The 19,080-nt window shown below is 43.5% G+C and overlaps 3 protein-coding genes across 3 annotated transcripts; 1 reads left to right on the top strand and 2 right to left on the bottom strand.

Annotated features, from left to right (window-relative positions):
- Window positions 1-346: 346 nt before the first annotated feature.
- Window positions 347-3,469, bottom strand: LOC128710304 (mothers against decapentaplegic homolog 4). The gene is made up of 9 exons (XM_053805355.1): window positions 3,406-3,469; window positions 3,056-3,312; window positions 2,721-2,895; window positions 2,455-2,637; window positions 2,098-2,316; window positions 1,088-1,994; window positions 850-1,018; window positions 628-745; window positions 347-558 (listed from the first exon to the last, which is right to left on the bottom strand). The coding sequence occupies exons 1-9, from the start codon at window positions 3,467-3,469 to the stop codon at window positions 347-349; spliced, it is 2,304 nt and encodes a 767-aa protein (XP_053661330.1).
- Window positions 3,470-5,892: 2,423 nt separating this feature from the next.
- On the bottom strand, window positions 5,893-6,891 carry LOC128719756 (protein unc-50 homolog). Its single transcript, XM_053813387.1, has 4 exons — window positions 6,640-6,891; window positions 6,513-6,578; window positions 6,097-6,456; window positions 5,893-6,029 (listed from the first exon to the last, which is right to left on the bottom strand). Exons 1-4 carry the CDS (start codon window positions 6,887-6,889, stop codon window positions 5,893-5,895), a joined length of 813 nt encoding a protein of 270 aa, XP_053669362.1. The 5' UTR covers window positions 6,890-6,891.
- Window positions 6,892-7,600: 709 nt separating this feature from the next.
- Window positions 7,601-18,174, top strand: LOC128719148 (ubiquitin carboxyl-terminal hydrolase 8). Its single transcript, XM_053812770.1, has 11 exons — window positions 7,601-8,377; window positions 8,452-8,590; window positions 8,672-8,994; window positions 9,056-9,186; window positions 9,295-9,598; window positions 16,111-16,241; window positions 16,390-16,489; window positions 17,143-17,259; window positions 17,344-17,553; window positions 17,623-17,984; window positions 18,054-18,174. Exons 1-11 carry the CDS (start codon window positions 7,601-7,603, stop codon window positions 18,172-18,174), a joined length of 2,715 nt encoding a protein of 904 aa, XP_053668745.1.
- The last annotated feature ends 906 nt before the right edge of the window (window positions 18,175-19,080 follow it).

The raw sequence follows: 19,080 nt of genomic DNA, 5'->3' as shown, positions 1-19,080 counted from the left end.
CACACGCCAGTGCGCCTTTGCCTTTTGCGATTGCGTATGCTTTCTTATAAAACTAAATCTTTGTCATATTAGAATCACACTTGTACACACTACGAAACCCACTCATTATCGGCATCACCCATTCACCCAGTTTGGGCCATTTGCGGTCCAAATCTATATTTACACACTTTTTCCCACGAAAGTTCATTCTACGATTGTTGATCGTATATATTCGGTTAAACCTAAAGACGTGGTGCCTTTAAACGCTACTTATAATCTTACCTCACCTGCACAAAAAACTCAATAATCGTTGCCGAGATAGCTGTAGTAGAAGTCATGTAGGTTCTGAGCTACTGTTAGCTTATCTTTACTCAATGGCACGGGGTCCATCAATCGGCATCTGGTGGAGCACTTCGTCCAGCAGTTGCAGCGCTCGGTGGAGATGCACCTCCACCCAGCATGGTGTTTCCTTGATCGATTGTCTTGGGTAGTCGGGACCCCAACCTTTCACAAATGACAGTCGCAGGATGCAGAGTCGTCGTAAATCATCTACACCAATTCCAGCAACAGCGGAGAGGCCTGCAATGCAAGAATCAAACAAATGATTAGAATGCTGCTATCGCAACACAAAGTTTACCAAATACATACTTCTAGGAGCTCCTACGGCAGACACACCCGCTACAACAGCGGCTTGCATCTGAGCCGCTTTCTGGGCACAGTTGGCGAGGGATTGCATCTGCAAATGACACTGTCGCAGATCGAATACCTGACAAAGCATAAGTAAAGGGGTTAAAATATCGCTGAATTCCGAAATCAGAACATTACTGGTTATGATGTAGCATTGTAAGTTATTAGAACAATTTTGCAAACCTTTATACATGCTGCGGGATAAATTTTGTGTACAGCATCGCCCGGCGTCCGACCTGCTTCCCGATCGAGGTAGTAGCTCTGTACAAATACTGAATGATCACTGAGACATCGCAACCAGACGTCTCCTTCACCACGTAAATCCAGTTGTACACCTTTGCCAATATGTAGTCTGAAACGGAGACACAAACAATTGATTAAATACTGTATGCAAATCAAATACCATCGCTTCTAAATGTACCTAGCCTTTTCGCTCTGCTCCGTTCGATGCACGTTGCTAAGCGCTCCGAGACAGAACCGATTACCACCGGAAGGGTCAACGTATCCATCGATTGTGACGTTTGGCCGGTTTGAAGGTACCTTGAACATTTCACCGACCTGCGTGTCCAGCTCGAAATAAGCCACCGAACACCAGTACTCCGGTGCAGGTTGCCGCGACAATAAACGTTGCTGACCGGGCAATTCAGCCAGCTGTCCACCGGAAGCCGTACCTACACCTGAACCAGTGGCAGTAACCGCTCCGGTAGAACCACTAGAATTATGCGGCCAGTACTGAGACTGTTGCTGTGATGCTTGTTGCTGATGCGAACTCCCTGCATGTGCCGGGGGTTGTATCGATTGTGTGTAATTTAGAGTATTCGAACCGGACCAGGTTGCCGAACCACCTTGCTGCTGTTGCGATTGTTGCTGTTGCTGCTGTTGTTGTTGGTATTGTTGCGCCCCCGTTTGATTTTGTGACGGCTGAGCGCCGGAAGGACCAGCCTGTGCCGTCTGGCCATTGCTGGCCGACACGTAACCATTTTGCTGCAGATGAGGGGAGACGGGCGAGGTTGCAGAAAGGGAACCGGACATATTGGATGGTCCCATTCCACTTTGCGGATCGTTTCCCATCGACGGGTCGGCGCTGGTAGCGTTCGTATAATATTGAGAGGCTTCACCACCGATCAACCCTGCACTGCTGCCACCAGCACTGGAGCTTGACTGGGTAGAGCTTCCCAGCAAACCGCTGTTACCGCCGTTTGTTAATTGTGAGCTGGATTGTGATGAAGGCTGCTGTTGTTGTTGGGTTGGTGGTGGTTGTTGCTGTGAGCTTTGCGGTGCTCGTAAACCATTGTTCGTCAACCCGGCAGGACCACCGATAACGGATGCTAGAAATAGTAACATAGCAAAAAAAGAGACAATTAGCAATCCTGACAATTAATTGTAATTATTTTGTTGCAGCTATAATAAAACAATAAACAAAATGCTCACAAAGGGGTAAGGATGAAGATAAGCGAGTGTGCTGCTGGCTTCCGGATGAGGAGGCCGCTGATAACATGGCCGCCGTGGCAGACGATGGACCACTGACGCTACCAGCACCGCTCATCCAACTGCTCGGGCCACTATTTCGAGATTGTTCGACGGATTCCAGTTTCGGGATCGGCCGTGGGCCGCTACTAGATCCATACATACCGCTCATTTGAGACGGGTCTATTGAAACAACCAATCCGCAATTAACGCAAACAATTCATAAACCAAGCCAAGAAGAAACCAAGAACATAAAATAAAAAAACGATAAAAAATTAATAATGAAAACAAAAATACGCTCAAAACAATATCCATTCTTACCGGACACTTGTGGGTGCATTGACATGGTGCTATACGCACCACCGGCAACCATTGAGGGATGATGCTGTATGGTGCCGATTTCATTGCCATCTATATCCATTCCTCCCCCAACGACCGAACCCGGTGTATATTCATCCTTTATTAAGCGACTGGGGCCAGACTGTAGCGTGAGACCCGACAGATCTATAATACCAAGAGCATCCATAGGTATCGATAAGCAAGTAATCAACCGCGGGTAACGTATTTATCTAAATCCACCAACTTACCAATTCCGGGTGAAACAACGCGTTCGTAATGGTAAGGATTAACGCAGACCGAATCACATTTAAGATCGAACGCAAACTGACAAAATTTTACATGCTTTAGTTCATTTTTGTGCAGATCGGGCCAACGCCAGATGCGCGCATAGATCACATGTGGAAATCCTTTACGTCCAGCGACCTGAAATGAAGAATGAATCATTGTAATACATGGAATAAGATTTATACGGATATGGGAAACATTGAAAGGCTCACGACAAAAACGTTCATAAGTCTGTTATTCCTGTTTGTGAGTAGTTTCCTAAAATCTTGTCCAGGTAAACCTTTCTAAAGAAACTAACCTGCAATCGCCCATCAAGCGTACGTTGTATCGTGACACATTTGCTCGGATGTGCCCCGTTCGTGGTGATGGCCGTAATCAGCGAATCCAATTCGTCCCGTTTTTCCTTCAATTTCTTGACCAACGACTCGATGGCACGCTTGGAAAAACCTTCGCTCTCACCTCCCTGTCGGTGGCACATTAGTGAATGGACGATACTGAGGCACGCGTCCGCACTGGTCGGAGCCGCCGTTGGCATGGCCGCCATGTCGCGGACAACTACCGGAAAGGGAAAGCAGAAACCAATTAGAAAAGGATACAACAGAGAGTTCCAAAATGTGCAAAATGTGAGTTCCAAAATGTTGTACGTACTTTCCTGTGCGGCCGCTGGTATACCGGCCGCATAGAGATGCGATCCGCCCGTCAGTCCGACCATCCTCTCAAAATCCTGGGAAAGTCCCAGGTTGCTTTTAGTATCCACTTTGCTGAACCCTGATGGTGCTTTGACTATCGACGTGATGTGGATGTTTCCTTGCAGCTTTGGATCGGTCGATCTTACGGACCTGAAGACTTGCACATACAATAATTCCTCGAGTTTTCCACTTTAATGTCACGCCAGTATTTTCGTCAGCCTTCGCTCTATGTTGCACTTCTACCAGCAACGAAACCGTACTGTTGCCGTTCGTTCAAATGTTACCAACTAGATTGCAATTCGCTTCGGCCACGTTTGTTTATTTTCTTCCATACACCAATGCCAGCGTTCCAAACAGGAAATGCATCTAACGTTTCATAAAGCTGCTAAGCAAGCCTAGACACAGCAAAATTGTGCTTATTTCACAATAACGGTTTCGCCGGCTTTTTGTGGGGAAAGTTTTCATCCAACCCAAGGTACTCTGCATGGAGTCGAGCAGAGAACCGGGGTTACTTTTGATTATACACTTTATGCTGACCGGGAGGCGCAAGAGGGAAACAAAACACCAACAAATCTCTGTCAAACAGAAGTTTTGACATTCACCACCAGCATTACACGCACACTATGATGATAACGCACGCACTCAGGCACACACACACACACTTGCGTGTAATGTGCTATAACAAGACCGCTGAAGAAAAAAGGAAAATTTTCTGCTTCCTTACGATCGCACGCACCACAACTCCACTAATGGTACACATACAATACGGCAATATGTTATTCTTGGCAAGGATACATCCACAAGACACGCAACAATGCTGGGAAGCACACTCCCACCACCGCACGCAAATAATATTTTCACCCCCCACCGAGCGTCAAGGAGTGTGGGCCAGCACTTCGGGAAATCGTCGTCTTCCCAGTTATTGTTTCGTTCTACTATTTGCTCTTCGCGTGGGTTTCCTTTTTCTTACCTTCTCTTTGGCTTTCTTTTCTGAAATGCGTCGGATACACACGCACGCACACACACCAAATTGCCGAGATTCACATTTCACAGCAGGCCACACATCACAATTTTCGCACTAGCTGTGCATACTCTCCTATTGGAACTTTACAAATCTAGTACAAAGAAAGAAAAGATAACATGGAAGTATTCCGGGAATAGACCGTGGCTCTCTGTATCCCAGCCGCTGAATCATCAAATGATGATATTTTCCGTCCCATCCGGGATGTGAGCTAATGCTGATGTTTTGTTGCTGTTTTCTTTGCAAAAAGTAGCCCTTGTCATTTGGTCACACTTTGCTCTCTATCGAAACGCATTCACGATGCAACAAGCCATCAGGCGATGCGGTGTTGGTTCGATTTCCGCAGTTTTAGATCTTGCTAGTGTTGGTTAATGTATCGAGATGGTAAGGGCCACAATTGCATCAACAAACGCAACTTCACACTAAAACTGGTTCTTTACGCGATATCCGCAATAGAAAGTAATTAGCACCATCCGCGATATAGCACGATATCTTGTTGCGGAAGGTTAGAGATCTACGGTCGCTTTTCGCTTGCTGCACTGACGCGGTCACCCTGCTACACGCCTGACGGGTGATGGGTGGCCGATGCAACTTTCTCGATTCTAGTCAAATGTCTGCACTAGCTCCAGCATCCTGAATGCTCGCAAAATATGAGTACACACACCGAACACTTGGTTACACCATGTTGCGGAATAAACGAAGCGCGCACGGAAAATAGGGGTTGCAATTTATTGTTCTTCTCTATTCGCCCCCCGTTTTTTTTTATTCGATACTACGGGGAGCAATCGTACCAGTAGCAGCAGCAAGTGATAGACTTTTTAAAATGGCGAATTCCTTTTTTTGTCTGTCCCGTTGGGGTGCGTTGCTGTGGTTTTCCTTTTCGTACACGCAGTGATTAGGGCATATTTGCCATCTTATTCACTCACGCATCGGTGTCCTTTGGCTGACAGCTGGCCGTTTGACTGCTGTATAGATAGTCAGGTCCAAACAAGCGTCATGTCATGCTAGGATTTGACAGTTATACTTCAATTCAGCAATTTAAGCTGATTTCGTTGGATTTTATTATTTTTGCACATGTTTTTAATTTAGTTAGCAATTCGTTACATACAATCTAATTTCAACGACCAATAGCACTAGTTTATGTATTTTCCATTTGCAGTAATTGCAGACAACTAGAACAGAACACAAGAAACCCATTTGTATCTGTAGGAGTTCGCCATATTTCTGTAAAATAAGACGCCGCTATTTAATAAGACATATAACTTGAAGTGAAACCCCCGGCTGTTTTGCCCTTGCAATGGATTGCAATCCCCGATCTCCTTCCATATCTTTCTTGAAAGTTTCATATCTCATTGGATGCAACATCATGCAATAGCTTCAAACAGGATTTATCATTCAACGTCCTGAAAATGCATACTTTATTGTTTATAACACCCGATAGTGATAATAGTACATCAGCGAAACACTCAAGTTCCATCCTATAATTAGTGTCATTACGTAGAACAAACACAGTAGCGGCAGAGTTACGAGAATTATTCGCGTATTTTTCAACGATGGAACAACTGCAAACAAAAAACCGAACATTGTTTATACAAGCACGATCGTTTACGGACAATATTTTCAACCTACCATTATACCCCAGAAACGTAATATAGATGTAGTATCCTAGCGCCAATAGCCAGATTGTATTGCCGATAAAGGTTGAAATAAACCAATCCCTACTGATCAGCGGATGGTAGAAAAACAGCTGTATGAAATGAAGCAGTATCAGTGGTGGGAAAAATGCATTCAGGTGCACATCGAACGCGTAACCCCACTCCATATCGAAATCGCTATTCCGATCGCGAAAGTATCGATTCGTAATCAGCCACAGTAAGGTGGCTACGATCATACCACAGAATATGCAGTCGACGAACACGACATACAGCGTGAACAGGATGGTTTGAGCGAATCCTAAGCTTAAAACCCACGCAAAGCCAATTGATGTAACTACAAAGAAAGGGAATTATAAACGGTGTGTAATGGATACATTACGGTTAACCTACCACAAAGACATCCTACAAGCAACACCAGAAATGCTGGATCATCCCGAGCGAATTGCGATTTGGTTTCTGCAATAGGACAGTATTTCGTAAGAATGTTGTGAGAAGCGGCATTGTTATTGCATCTTACGTTTGCGATAGTTGAAGTTACGATACACTTTCTTCGGTGCTATGAACAGGTATACCATCTGCCACATTGCATATTCAAAGTCCATTTGATCAAATTTGACGAAGCGCCGCAAATATTTGTAACTTTTCGTGGTCGCACTCATGCAATCTCTATAGTTAGCCGGTGCAGGTAATGGTGATGTAGTTCTGGAAGACATCCCCAGCAGCGAGCTGTTGCTGCGAGATGGTGTAGGTGACGTAGCGTACTTCATTGTATTCGAATGTGGTGATCGCTCCCGAATTCTATCTCTCTAGGCACGCGTATAGTAGATTCCAAACTTGCTCGCAGCTGTTTAATAACTATTTTCGTTACTCATCGCTACTGCGGAAACGAAAAATTATTTTGGTAAACAGTAAATAACTTCACGTCGATGACGGTTCACAACGTCATGACAGCGCTGGTCAGCGTCATGTCATTCTTTGCAGGGTTGAGTGGTGAGTTGTTTGGTCGCACATGAAATAGTTTAATTTAGTCTATTTATGAAAACGATTAGCAATGTAAAATTTACGAACATTAATTTCTGTTACTTTTTGGTCTCTTTGGCAACATTTGATATATTCCTGATGCCTTTTCAGTCTGTTTCGCATTGGATACAAAGCGAGTAGAAACCGCCCAATTGTCATCGGCATTTTGACAGCAGTTCAGATATTTTGACAAAGCTATTCGTACAGAATTTATGCGTGATCCCAAATAAAAACACAGTGTTTGAATTGCCCAATTTGTGTGAAACTTGTGAAAAATATCGCCTTCCAATCGACATTTATCGTCGCAATTCGGTTCACAGCTTCTACCCGCCGAGACCATTGCAATTCAACCATAGTCCCGGTCCCCAACCATAGTGTTTTCCGCGGGGTAAGGACGATTGCCCGCCCGTTCGATGATTCAGTTTGTATGAGCATATTATGCTTAATCGAAAACAATCATGAGCTATCCGAAGCAGCTGCATATGGCAGAGCATTTCGAAGACTTGGAGAAGCTGTACATGAAACTTCCCCCCGACATTAAGGATCGCGAACTGGACATAATATGCAAATCGGCACGGAAACTGATCGAGCAGAGCGAACGATTCTACATCAACCGGGATGAGGAAATGGCGTACATTGGATATATGAAGCTGATGAATCTGGTGCAAGTCATACGGAAGAATAAGGATTACGCGCGAAAAAAGGAAACGGTAACGAAGCTGCTCGGTACACAGACTGAGTTCAATAGGATTTTCGAAAAGCTGCAGAAATTGAAGGAAAGTCTAGAGAACCGGTATAAGGAGCGAGCCCGTCAAAAAGGACTCACAACCCTTCCAAGGGCTGTTGATTTGGAACGGGAAAGCAACAATGGATCACTGGGAGGAAAGGATGTGGGCACGATTATACCGGTATCCGGACATAAACAAACCGTCACTGCGATGGAACTGCACGGAATGATTAACGACTGTCGAATTAGTATGTTGATAATGGACTGCCGTCCTGTGAAGGATTTTGATGCGTCTCATTTGCGGTATTCGTTTCTGGTTAATGTTCCGGAACATTTATTGGTGGCCGGTATGACCGCCGGAAAGATTAACCATGCACTACCGCCTGAATCACGCACGCTCTGGTCAAACAGGATGGTGAAGGATCAGGTGATACTGATGGATTGGAATACGACCGGTGCTCCCGTTAAGGACACGCCAATTTACATTTTGAACTACATCCTTTGTCATGTAAGTATGTGAAGCATATAAGATAAGCGTCCCGCTATTAACTCAAAACATGTTTGTTATTTTTCCCCAAACAGTACGATCAGGATATTGAAGATACTAAAATTACCCGACTGGATGGTGGCTATGAAAGCTTCGTTTTACACTATCCTGCGAGCTGTTTGAATCCTTCCTACCGTCCACCGATGGTTGTAGACGGTATGGGCGATAATATAGGTATTTGCTTTACGATGTTTTGTGTAGCTTTGAAGAATAACCATCACCATCTGCTTTCATGATGCTCTTTACCTTTTACAGACGATATCGAGTATCCGAACATTAGTGACATTCCAATGAAAGAAGAAAGCTTTACGAAGCCCGGATTTAAACCGACCATCGATCGGAACAGCAAGATGGCAGCAGTCAGCTTGTACGAGGCCCGCAACAAACCGCTGGAGGATATTCTAGTCGAACATGAGCAGATACTCGATAAATCGAAACAAAATGCACTGGAAATTATAAACACCGAAACGGAATTAAAGAACCTAGAAAAGCAACAACCACTTGAGCCCGGCGTGGACGAAACGCAGGAATCGCTGCTGTTCGAAGTGATGCAGCTGAAGGATCGTCAGCGAGATTATGTAGGGTTTTCGAAGTTGACCAACGTTGGCACAGGGCTAATAAATGAATCTCTCGTTTTAGGAAGCTGAAAAAGCACGCATTTTAGAAGAGGAAGAAAGTTACAAGGAAATGGAAAAGGAACAACAGGAACGTGGCGAACAAATTTCTACCGAGCAAGCGGAGCAGCTAGAACGGGAAGCATACGAGCGTAGGTACGTTGACGCAATTCAGCTGTTTTCTTATATTGATTTTCGTATTGTTCGTACTTCTACTCGATACTAACCTCAATTTTCTTGTCATAATTATTGTCTTTTCCTTAGATTGCGCGACAAGGAACGGGAACAACGGGAGCTGGAAGAGAAATGTCAGCGGTTGGCGCGCGAGCGTGAGGAAAAGCTTGCGCTAGCCCGTGAGCAAAAGCGGCACCTTAAGGAGAACGTGCCCGAGACAGTAAAGCGGGCTTACTCCGAAGAGGACCAGGGCCCCAATACGTACGGCAGCAATGTGATGAAGTTGCCACTGTTTGACCGATCCGCTAAACCGCTGGCGGACCATAATCACAACTTGCGTATACGCGATCTGGACGTAGTGCAGCGCGACTTTGCACCGGTTTACGGAAGTGTGGTGAGTAGACGCCTGGGTATGGGTTTGCTTTTGTACGATTTCTACCAATCGCCATCGGCATCGTTGCGCTGATCATTGTATCGTTGTAGAGAACGTGACCTGAGAGGGATTATTATGTGACGTGTATCGTTGCATACGTTGTTATGTGTACGCAACGTGGTACATTTTTGTGCTCACTGTTGAAACTTTCGGTTTCTAATTCGTTGTGGCGCTAAGTGTCTATTCTACAATAGTATACTAAACTATAGCTAAGTATTCTATACTAGTCGTATTCTGCGCAACATTGATGGGTTTTTGGTGTGTTTTTAAATCAGTTTTATCACGAAGGGTACACTCGGTTACACGTTAAAGATTTGCATTCTTCTGTAATTTTTATTCTATTTTTCAAAGGCATTTAATTTGCTGTTGCTGTTCTGTGGGTTAGTTATTTATTTATTTTAATTCAATTTTAATAAGCATTTTGCTTTTTATTCATGCGCTTTCTTCATTGTTGTTGTACCATACCAACCATCTGAGGGAAGTTTTACAAAAATAATGACATTTAGTGAGCTTTATTTCCTGAACCTTCAACAATAATAGTTGAAGTCAAAGGTCCAAAAACGAACAAAAGTTCACAGAACCTACTTCACCATAGCTAATTTGGGACTCAAAGCAAGAAATGAAAAATGCTAAACTAAACTTAAATATCAAAATTAAACAAGAATTCTATATTTAAAAGATCCGCTGATGCGATTCGTAAGTATTTAGTACAGAAAAAAGTAAACAATTTCGCTTTTCATTTACCTCTTCAGTTTGTATCTCAAGTATCCTTGTTTACGCATCCCAGGCCAACGATACCTGATAATAACGATGTGCCTGCTGTTTCTCCTTATCTTCATTGCGCCTATTGTGTCAAAGCGGCGCCGACCAACTTTTTCCGATACGCGAATTCAATAACAACTTTTGCCAAGAGAGTACTTGACTCATCCCTGTAGCAGTAGCTCTTCAATGTTTTTTTTTTCACCAATATATCCACAAATGGTGGGGATAGTAATAGCAACATAAAAGCGACCACACTGAACGCCTCAACACAGCAAGCATAAGAGATAGGAACATTATTGATGCGCCGAAAATAATGTAGCAACCGAACATTTCAATATCCAAAGGTTTGCAAAACGCTCCAGCACTGGTGAGCCCCAGTCGCCGGCCGCTATAATACTGCTAACCGCACACGATGCTGACGGTGTGGTGTGGTGTTGCATTGCAGATGTCGACGAGCAAATTGTCATGCAATTGCTAATGCCGATGCGACACCGAACACACTTAACAGCGGCAGCATCCTCCTGAATCGTGTGTCTAGTGTCCTTGACAGTGGCAGTCCTGGGGAGGTATGCTACCTAACTCGTATGCTATCTCACTTCCTCATGCGTGTTTGTGGGTGTGTGGTCCGATCCGGAAACGGTTCCCTCCGCCCAAAAAACAGATGTCAAATAACATCCTTTTCGGTGGAAATCAAATTTGCGTGTTTGGTGTGCCGGTTCCGTTTGAACCCGTTCGTGTAGAGCGTTTGGCAGGGATTCGTTTATAGTCGTACCGTTTCATCAGTAATGTTTACGATCTAATATAAAAAGTAGGCCTTTCCGATTTGTTGCTGCCAATGGAGACGCCCGGTAGTTGACGCATAGTAATGAATCATGCTTTCTGTTTAAAATGCTATTTGAATATAGCTTTTAGCCGTTCAAATGATAAAATAGAAATGAAAAATTTAATATCATTTTTATAATCGTAATTAAAATTCAACATTAGTCAGGAAGAATATTGTACACATTTTTTTCATGTTTTTTTCACGTGGATTTTTTTTTTCCTGTGGTGCCACGCGTAAACCGGCGCTTACAAATCAGTTGCAACCGGTCCACGAGCTGTCAGCTGTCATGATCGGGGGAGTTGGTTCATGGGTGGGAATTAGCCACACACGCTTTTTACGCTGCCCACGTGTATGCAACACGACCGGCAACCGGTTACTACCAGTACGAAAGCTCTAAGCAGTGCTTTGTACTGTTTACACTCCTCCTCAGCAACAGCAATGTCCCCTGAAATGATTGAGGTCGCCCATAACACGTTGCACCGCCACACGTCGATGGGCAAAAATTCCACAACTCTAGGTCTTGGCATGTATTTTTCCCCGCTTTCGTTTTGTTTGCTTTCCTTTGCTCATCGTTCCCGTGCCAGCCAGACAGTGTTTACGGTGTATTGCTGCAGAACCATGGCAATGACTTTTGTTTTGCCATGTGTCTGCAACGTTCGTGTTCTGTGCTGATTCTTGTCAATTAGCGGAGCCTAGTGCGGGACGTCGGATTTCGTTTTTCCTGAACCTCCCAACGCAAGAGAGTGGCCCGGAAAACTCTCCACTCTCTGCACAACTTCTATCGGGAGTCCTTCCGGCGAACACTACGCGAACAACACATCTCGCCGAAGCAGTTCGGCATACCGGATCATGGTGGATGTTTGTCGACGCTCTTGGCGCTCGTCAGTTCGTCCATGTCGCCGGTGGTGAAACGTGGTCCTGGCGCTGCTTAGTACCAAACCAATTGAGACACAGCGAAAAGGTCGTTTTTTTTTTGGAACGTTTTACTATTTGTTCGACTGTTTTCTTTTCGCGTGTACGTTTGTGTTTGTATTCTTATTGCCACTAGCAATTTCGGTCGCTTTTAGTGGTTGGTGAGAACGCTTCGACGAGTAGCGGTCGAGGAAGAAAAGCAAGAAATCAAATTCCTTCGCGCGGAAAACGGAACCCTTCCCGCCGGAGCTTTATGCCTTGCCTTCATTAGCGCCGTTGTTTGGTGCGCAAGTGTGTGGCGACGGGTTTGTTTTACTTGCCTTCAAATAGACCAAATCAATACACGATCTATGTGTGTGCGTATGTGCGAGCATAAATGAAATCAAAAACTACAAAACGCGTCGTTGTCGCGGTCTGTGATGACGATGGGTGAAGATTACTGACGTTGCTTAATTGGTCGGTAAATGCTGTGACCGCCGCATAGCTCCCGGTGATAGCTCTTGCAGCCAACGACAGTGATTGGCGTGGGATAATTAAACATTAAAAATCATTTAAAAGTTCGTGCCTTCTTGTGTGTGTTGTGGTGGTACTGGTGCAGCTGATTGACTAAACTGCTGACATAAGTTGTTCCCGGTTTTTATTTCCGGTAATCGTTTAAACCCAACTGCAATGAAAAATGGTGCTGGTGTAGATTGTTATTTGAGTTTATCGCGTTACCCGAACGCATCACCATTAAGCTTAGCGACATCAGCATTGGATGGATCTTTGGGATTAACGAACGACCAGCAAGGAATACGGTCTCTACCCTCGGATGGGAAGCAATCGGGCTAGCTCGTCACGCATACCTCAAGTGCCAAAACAGCAGATTCACTGTAACCATCGAAATTCACTGCTAGAACTAGACGGAATTCAAGAAAAAAAAAACTTATTAGATTAGTTACTCTGTTGGTTGGATTAAGGCAACCACAGCCAAAAGGTGTACATTCAGTGGAAAAGAATCGTGGAACCACGTTTGACTACGAGAAGACCGCAAGGTCTAAAGTTATAATAAAGTGTGTTATGCGCTAGAAAAGTACAACAACATACAGGGATAAAAGTCTTTCGTGCTTTCAACAGCTAATTTTTTTTGAAACGGAAAGTTCCCGGTTGCAGATACGCAACGAATCGGCAAGATGGTCGTTGTCGCAGGTTATAAAATAAAGCTTCCACACTATCATCAGCTTATCCCGTACAAAAAGGTATGTGAACGCGCGATGGTGCGAGGGAAAGTAATGGGATACCATTCTTGCTGTAAACTTTCGTATATAAAGACACCGAACAAACATGTTTTTTATCCATTTCTCGCTCTTTGTTTTGCCCGCTCAAAGCTTCCAAGCGTTGCAGTATGTGTATCGATGAGACTTACCCATGGCTATCCATCCATCCATCTCTTATTCGTGTTTATCGCTTCGAAATTAAACAGAGTGGTAAAATTTATCACACCCTATCATCTTTCGCAACCCTCCGGTGTGTTGCACCCGGCGCAAAGTCCCAGGTAACATTAGAACTTTGCCATAGCGTGACATCAGCTCGTGAAGAGTAAATTACGTTTCTCTTTTTTTTTATATCATGTCTCGCTTTTGTGTTTTCCCCCAACTTTCCACCAAATGCGACCATTTTCGGTAGGTTTGCAGCACAAGCTTAAACCTGCCACATTTTTGGCGGTAAATTGCCACTGAATTGTATTCTTTTGGTGTGTGTGTAGTGGTGGGGGCCCCGTGAATTGAAGGCTAGTGTGAGCAAGGTGCAGGGAGCAAGGTGCAACACAACTGTTTCCTTCATGGAAAGAATCCAACAAGGTATGCAGATATGAGTATATCATTAATTAACATAGCCAGTGAGCGTGAGCTTATGCCGTGGCTGCTGGGAATTAATAATTTTAAACGTCCTTTGATGTCATGTTTGCGTGGACATTTAATACTGGCAAGAGTTTAATGAAGAAATGTGTTCCGTTTGCTAAGCTTCGGAAGGACATAATCGTTTCAATCCTTCTGCAAATAGTGCACGTATAAAACAACTGCACTAATAATAGACAAATTTCAATACGGCAGTAGAGAATTTGAATAGGTGGAAGGAAAACTATACGACCGGAAAATGAACATCTGTCAGCAGGCCGTCGGCACGCTTCCTGGTCGGTGCTATTTAAGTCTGCGTGTGAGTTTCTACGTGTTCAGCCTACAGCTGGGTGTACGGTCACATCGTGTTGGGTTATCCATTACTGCAAACGTACGTCTGGCAGTGTCTTTGAAAGCGGAACCTAAAACAGAGGGAGGAAGAGCGAAAGAGAGAGATTCTACTATTTAATAGCTGCCTGGTGTGGGTTGCCACTGTCATTTTCATTCGCCAACCCGGATTAGACGATTGACGCCGTTCGACAACAAACTATTCAAGTTTTCCTCCGTATGACGTAGTACAATCGGTCGACTTCCCGGTAGTCTCTTATGCTGCTTAAACTTTCTTCAACGTTCCCTGTGGCGAAAAGGCGAACGGTTTAATTATTCAAAGAAAGCTATTTTTAATAAAATTGTTTTTGCACGAAATGGATCCTAAGATCCGCGGGTGCTCTAGCGTGTAGAAAATGTACAGCAAACTGATGGATATGGGCCTTACTTTGTTGGCGGCAAGCACAAAACGGTGAGGTCTCCTTGATCCCCATTTGTGTGCCACAAAGGGGATAGATTTGGGATGGTGAAATTTTTCGTTTGGGCACTCTCTTCACACAATTCACCTTCCAAGGGGGAAAACACTGACGATGAATGACCGCAACAACAAGCGATGGCGAACGAGTTGAACCTATCGTCTGGTATGGGTTTTCACGAGAAACCAAAGCTTTTCTGCTCAGTTCTCTAGTGACCGGGAGGGGGTTTCTACCCATTTCTTTACTACACCATAGCACGCCTTTTGGAGCAGATGTATGTTATTCGATAAGGGTACAGACCAGCGTAACGGAGTTCTATTTTTTTCCGCTGAAATGGGAAAACAACAAAGGTTGGTGGATGGAATTACCATAAGAAAAGGGAAAATGGGGTACTATGACCGCGCACTATCCACCGTTTGGTGCTGTGGAGTCTGATAAATATAAGAGTGCGAGTTTTCGGTACAATGGGTTTCTTGGCTAGGAACTCCGGGAAGTGGTATGAGGGAATTAATGGCAGTAATTGATTCTTTCTTAACGTTTTTTTTAAATATACTTTGCATTAGCGGCTTTATGGCATGGACATTTATTCCATTTGATGTTTTAAAAATCGAACATTAGTTGCATCTAACTCTTTTGGGGTATTAATTGCTATTGTTATATTATATTATTTTGTAAAAAAAAAAGAAAAAAGCCTAAAACTGATTTAAAAGCTAAGGAAACCAGTGAATTGTTGATGTTTTCTTTAAAATCATGATGTGGTGTTTTAAAAAGCTAAGAAACCGATCGATTATTACTCAACAGACGCTAGCCAATCCATTCCTTTACACAATTTGCTACCGAACGTGGCTACCGAACGTTCTGTTTTGAGTAAGGAGTTTTTTTATTTAATAGTTTAATTTAATTACCTGTGCACAAAACCCATCGCGAGTGGAGCCGTCCAGTGTGAAAGCTGCACCCAGCTGAGCGGATTACACGAGTTCTTGTCAGTTGGGTTTTCTTGTCTTTCTGCATGCCGTCTTGTGCCAGAAAACGCTTCTTGACCGCTTCTTAGTGTCAAGTAGAAGTTGGCCGACGAGGATGTGTGCTGCATTTGCATATTTGATGGCTGTAGTATTTTCCACGCTGCCAAACCCCCGTCACCCGTCCATCCCTTGGTGCAAGGAAAAAGCACTTTCTAAGTACTAAAATTGGAATCAAAATAAAGATGGCAAAATGGCGTGCCTGCAAAAGTATAGCTTGTGTTACTATTTTCCTACACTCTCACCATCGTATTCTATTCGGTTTTCTCTTTCTCAACAGGGACGTGGCCTAACCGGGTTGAAGAATCTAGGTAATACCTGCTACATGAACAGCATACTGCAGTGCCTCAGCAATACATACTTTTTAAATGAATTCTTCCACGATCCATCGTTCAAGATGCACCTCAATCGGTGAGTATGATTGGCGTCTTGTATGCACACGTAGGGATTTGGTACCACCGTCACTACTGCTGTGTGGTAACCATCGTCGGTTATGTATAGGTTTTTTTTTTATTTTACATTCCATCTTCTCTTATCGTGCTCTTCTCTATTTCACCAGGAACAATAAAACGCAGGGAAAAATCGGCGAAGAGGTAGCGGCCGTCATCAAGGCGCTCTGGACGGGACAGTACAAGTGCATTGCGAGCAAAAATTTACGGGTGAGTTACCATTATCCGCCGGTGCAAGCTTAAGCCGACAGGTGCGATGGTTCGTGTTTCGCTTAATTTATGATGCAAATTGTAACCATTTTGGCCCATGTTGGAGCTGTACCATGGGCCGGTATTGAACTTGAAAAGACCCAAAGCCGTAAGGTACAGAGTAATTAGCTTACTCACTGGTTACGAACACACACATCGGTTGTGTATGGGTAATGGAGAGGGATTTGAATTGAATGAATTATGTATGGAGAGCATGAAGGAACATCCTTGAAATCATGAGGAACTCGTTACATGACCAAACGACCTATATGTATTAGAAATTCTCTGTCGATTTTTATTTAAATTACTCCATCCTTTGTAGTTATGCCTTCGAAAAGTCAAGGAAGGGAACACGACAAAACGTAACGTTCGATAGGGATTTGTGTTTGTTTGTGTTAAATTAATCGGGAGATTATCCATCGTATGACACGTTGTCATAAAGAAAGTAGTTTAATCTCGTTTGGCACTGAGTGTGAATGTGGCGCCGAGACACTTTTAAATCATAAAGCTACCGGTGGTAAATAATCTCAGCGTCATAATACTATCACTATAAAATGGATAAGCTTAAGATTGAAGTAATGATGGAGGCAAACGTTTTTTTTTCATATTTACAGTACGTCGTTGGGCAGTACGAGCGACAGTTTGGTGGCATTGAACAGCAGGATTCGCACGAGTTCCTCACAATACTTATGGATTGGTTACACTCCGATCTGCAAACGAAACAGATGCAGGTAAAATATATGCTTTAAATTTTTTGTTTTTGAAACGCATTAGTTGGCTACTTTTATTGGACGAATTACAATTGTTTCTTCTAGATATCAACCAGCCTCGATCAGATGCCACCATCAGAGAAGGCATGGATAGAGCATTTTAAGGGCAAGGGCAGCTACATATCGGAGCTGTTCTATGGGCAAATCAAAAGTACGGTCAAGTGCACCCGGTGCCACAAGGAAAGTGCCACCTACGAGTCCTTTTCGAATCTCAGCCTGGAGCTGCCCCAAGATTCAAATATCTGTTACTTGGAGGTACGGTTTGAATTATTCATTCTTCTCTATTTTAATTGTCCTTATAAATGATTTGTTTATCCATTTCAGAACTGTCTCGATATGTACTTTAACGGAGAGGAGGTCCGCGGATGGCACTGTCCAAAGTGCAAAAGCAATCAGGATGCGATCAAAAAGCTAGACATCTCCCGGCTACCATCCATATTGGTGGTGCATTTTAAACGGTTTTACGCCGATCCAGACACGATGTCGACGGTATACCGGAAGAAGCAAACACTCGTCAAGTTTCCGCTGAGCGAACTAAACATGACGCGTTACCTGGCCCGTACCGAGGTTAACCGTAACAAGCGGCTAACGACGTTCCGCTACCATCTGTACGGTGTTTCAAACCATTACGGTTCGATGGAGAGTGGCCACTATACGGCATTCTGTTTGAATAATATACATCAAAAGTACGTATGAACAGCATTGTGCTCGGAGTACACATATTTCTAATCGAATATTTCTCGTTTTCGGTGCAGATGGTTCAAATTTGACGATTACAACGTATCCAGCATTGATGCGTCGGATGTACAAGCGAGTGCTGCGTACATTCTGTTCTACTCCTGCTTACCCGATCGACCACAGTCCGATGTGCGATAGGAGAATGTATGTTAATCGCTTTCACGAGCAACAAACAATGGCACACAGATCGAGCCGAACAAATACATGTATATGCCGTATTGTTGGGTTGATCCTTACGATCAGCTGGGAGTTAAGACTTGAGAATGTTCAAAAGGGTGTTTACGTTGATGTTTACTTTTCAGCGAAGTGGGAGTAACATACGAAAACCGGTATATGAAACCAGGGGGCAAAACTGGAGCTACCACACTACCACTACGAAGGAGTATGTAAGGAACAAATATGTTTGGTATTGAAATGAAATCGTTATGATTAGGCGCAGTGCAGTAACAGCATACTGACTGTGCATATAATATATTGCTAAACACTATTACTACTACTGTGATTGCCAATCAAAATACGAAGGAGGAAGAAACTAAATGAATCGACTGGATGTGCGATAGAGAAAGAGCGGGATAAGTTATGTACGACGGTATGATAGAAAAGCGAAGCTAAAGATTTTTTTTTGAAAATATGACTGTAGTGTGAAGTTTGCGAACCGATGTACGGATATACGAACAGGCAAACGATACTGTATATCTTGATGAAGATATAGTACATATATAAAGAATGGAACAGTGGTCTATATATAAGCGATGAAGATATGTTAAAAGCTACGAGCATATTTTTGCAAGCAAATATAAAAAAGCAGTCCAAGCGGATGGACTTAATTATATATTTCTTTACTGCTGCTGCTGCTGCTGCTAATGTGAGAAATATAAAACAAATAATTAGTTAGTTTTATTTTTCATTAATTCGTCAATTTCGTATATTTATACATTATTATAATGCATGTGTGATCAACGTGCCGCCCATTTCGAGATATGGCTCACGCGCGCTAGCTGGGAATGATCCGATGATTTTTTAATTTAATGCAACGATATAGCT

This window comes from Anopheles marshallii, chromosome 2 (genome assembly GCF_943734725.1).
Source record: "Anopheles marshallii chromosome 2, idAnoMarsDA_429_01, whole genome shotgun sequence".
Classification (NCBI taxonomy): domain Eukaryota; kingdom Metazoa; phylum Arthropoda; class Insecta; order Diptera; family Culicidae; genus Anopheles; species Anopheles marshallii.
The sequence above is the reverse complement of the archived record's forward strand: the minus strand, read 5'-3'. Positions and strand labels throughout refer to the sequence as shown.

Coding starts and splice junctions, on each gene's coding strand:
- LOC128710304 (XM_053805355.1), bottom strand. CDS start 3,469: ATGGTCGGACTGACGGGCGGATCGCATCTCTATGCGGCCGGTATACCA. Junction 2,896..3,055: donor CGCTTGATGGGCGATTGCAG/GTTAGTTTCTTT, acceptor TCTTCATTTCAG/GTCGCTGGACGTAAAGGATT. Junction 2,638..2,720: donor CGTTGTTTCACCCGGAATTG/GTAAGTTGGTGG, acceptor TTGGTATTATAG/ATCTGTCGGGTCTCACGCTA.
- LOC128719756 (XM_053813387.1), bottom strand. CDS start 6,889: ATGAAGTACGCTACGTCACCTACACCATCTCGCAGCAACAGCTCGCTG. Junction 6,579..6,639: donor TAACTTCAACTATCGCAAAC/GTAAGATGCAAT, acceptor GTCCTATTGCAG/AAACCAAATCGCAATTCGCT. Junction 6,457..6,512: donor GCTTGTAGGATGTCTTTGTG/GTAGGTTAACCG, acceptor CTTTCTTTGTAG/TTACATCAATTGGCTTTGCG.
- LOC128719148 (XM_053812770.1), top strand. CDS start 7,601: ATGAGCTATCCGAAGCAGCTGCATATGGCAGAGCATTTCGAAGACTTG. Junction 9,599..16,110: donor CACCGGTTTACGGAAGTGTG/GTGAGTAGACGC, acceptor CTTTCTCAACAG/GGACGTGGCCTAACCGGGTT. Junction 16,242..16,389: donor TTCAAGATGCACCTCAATCG/GTGAGTATGATT, acceptor CTATTTCACCAG/GAACAATAAAACGCAGGGAA.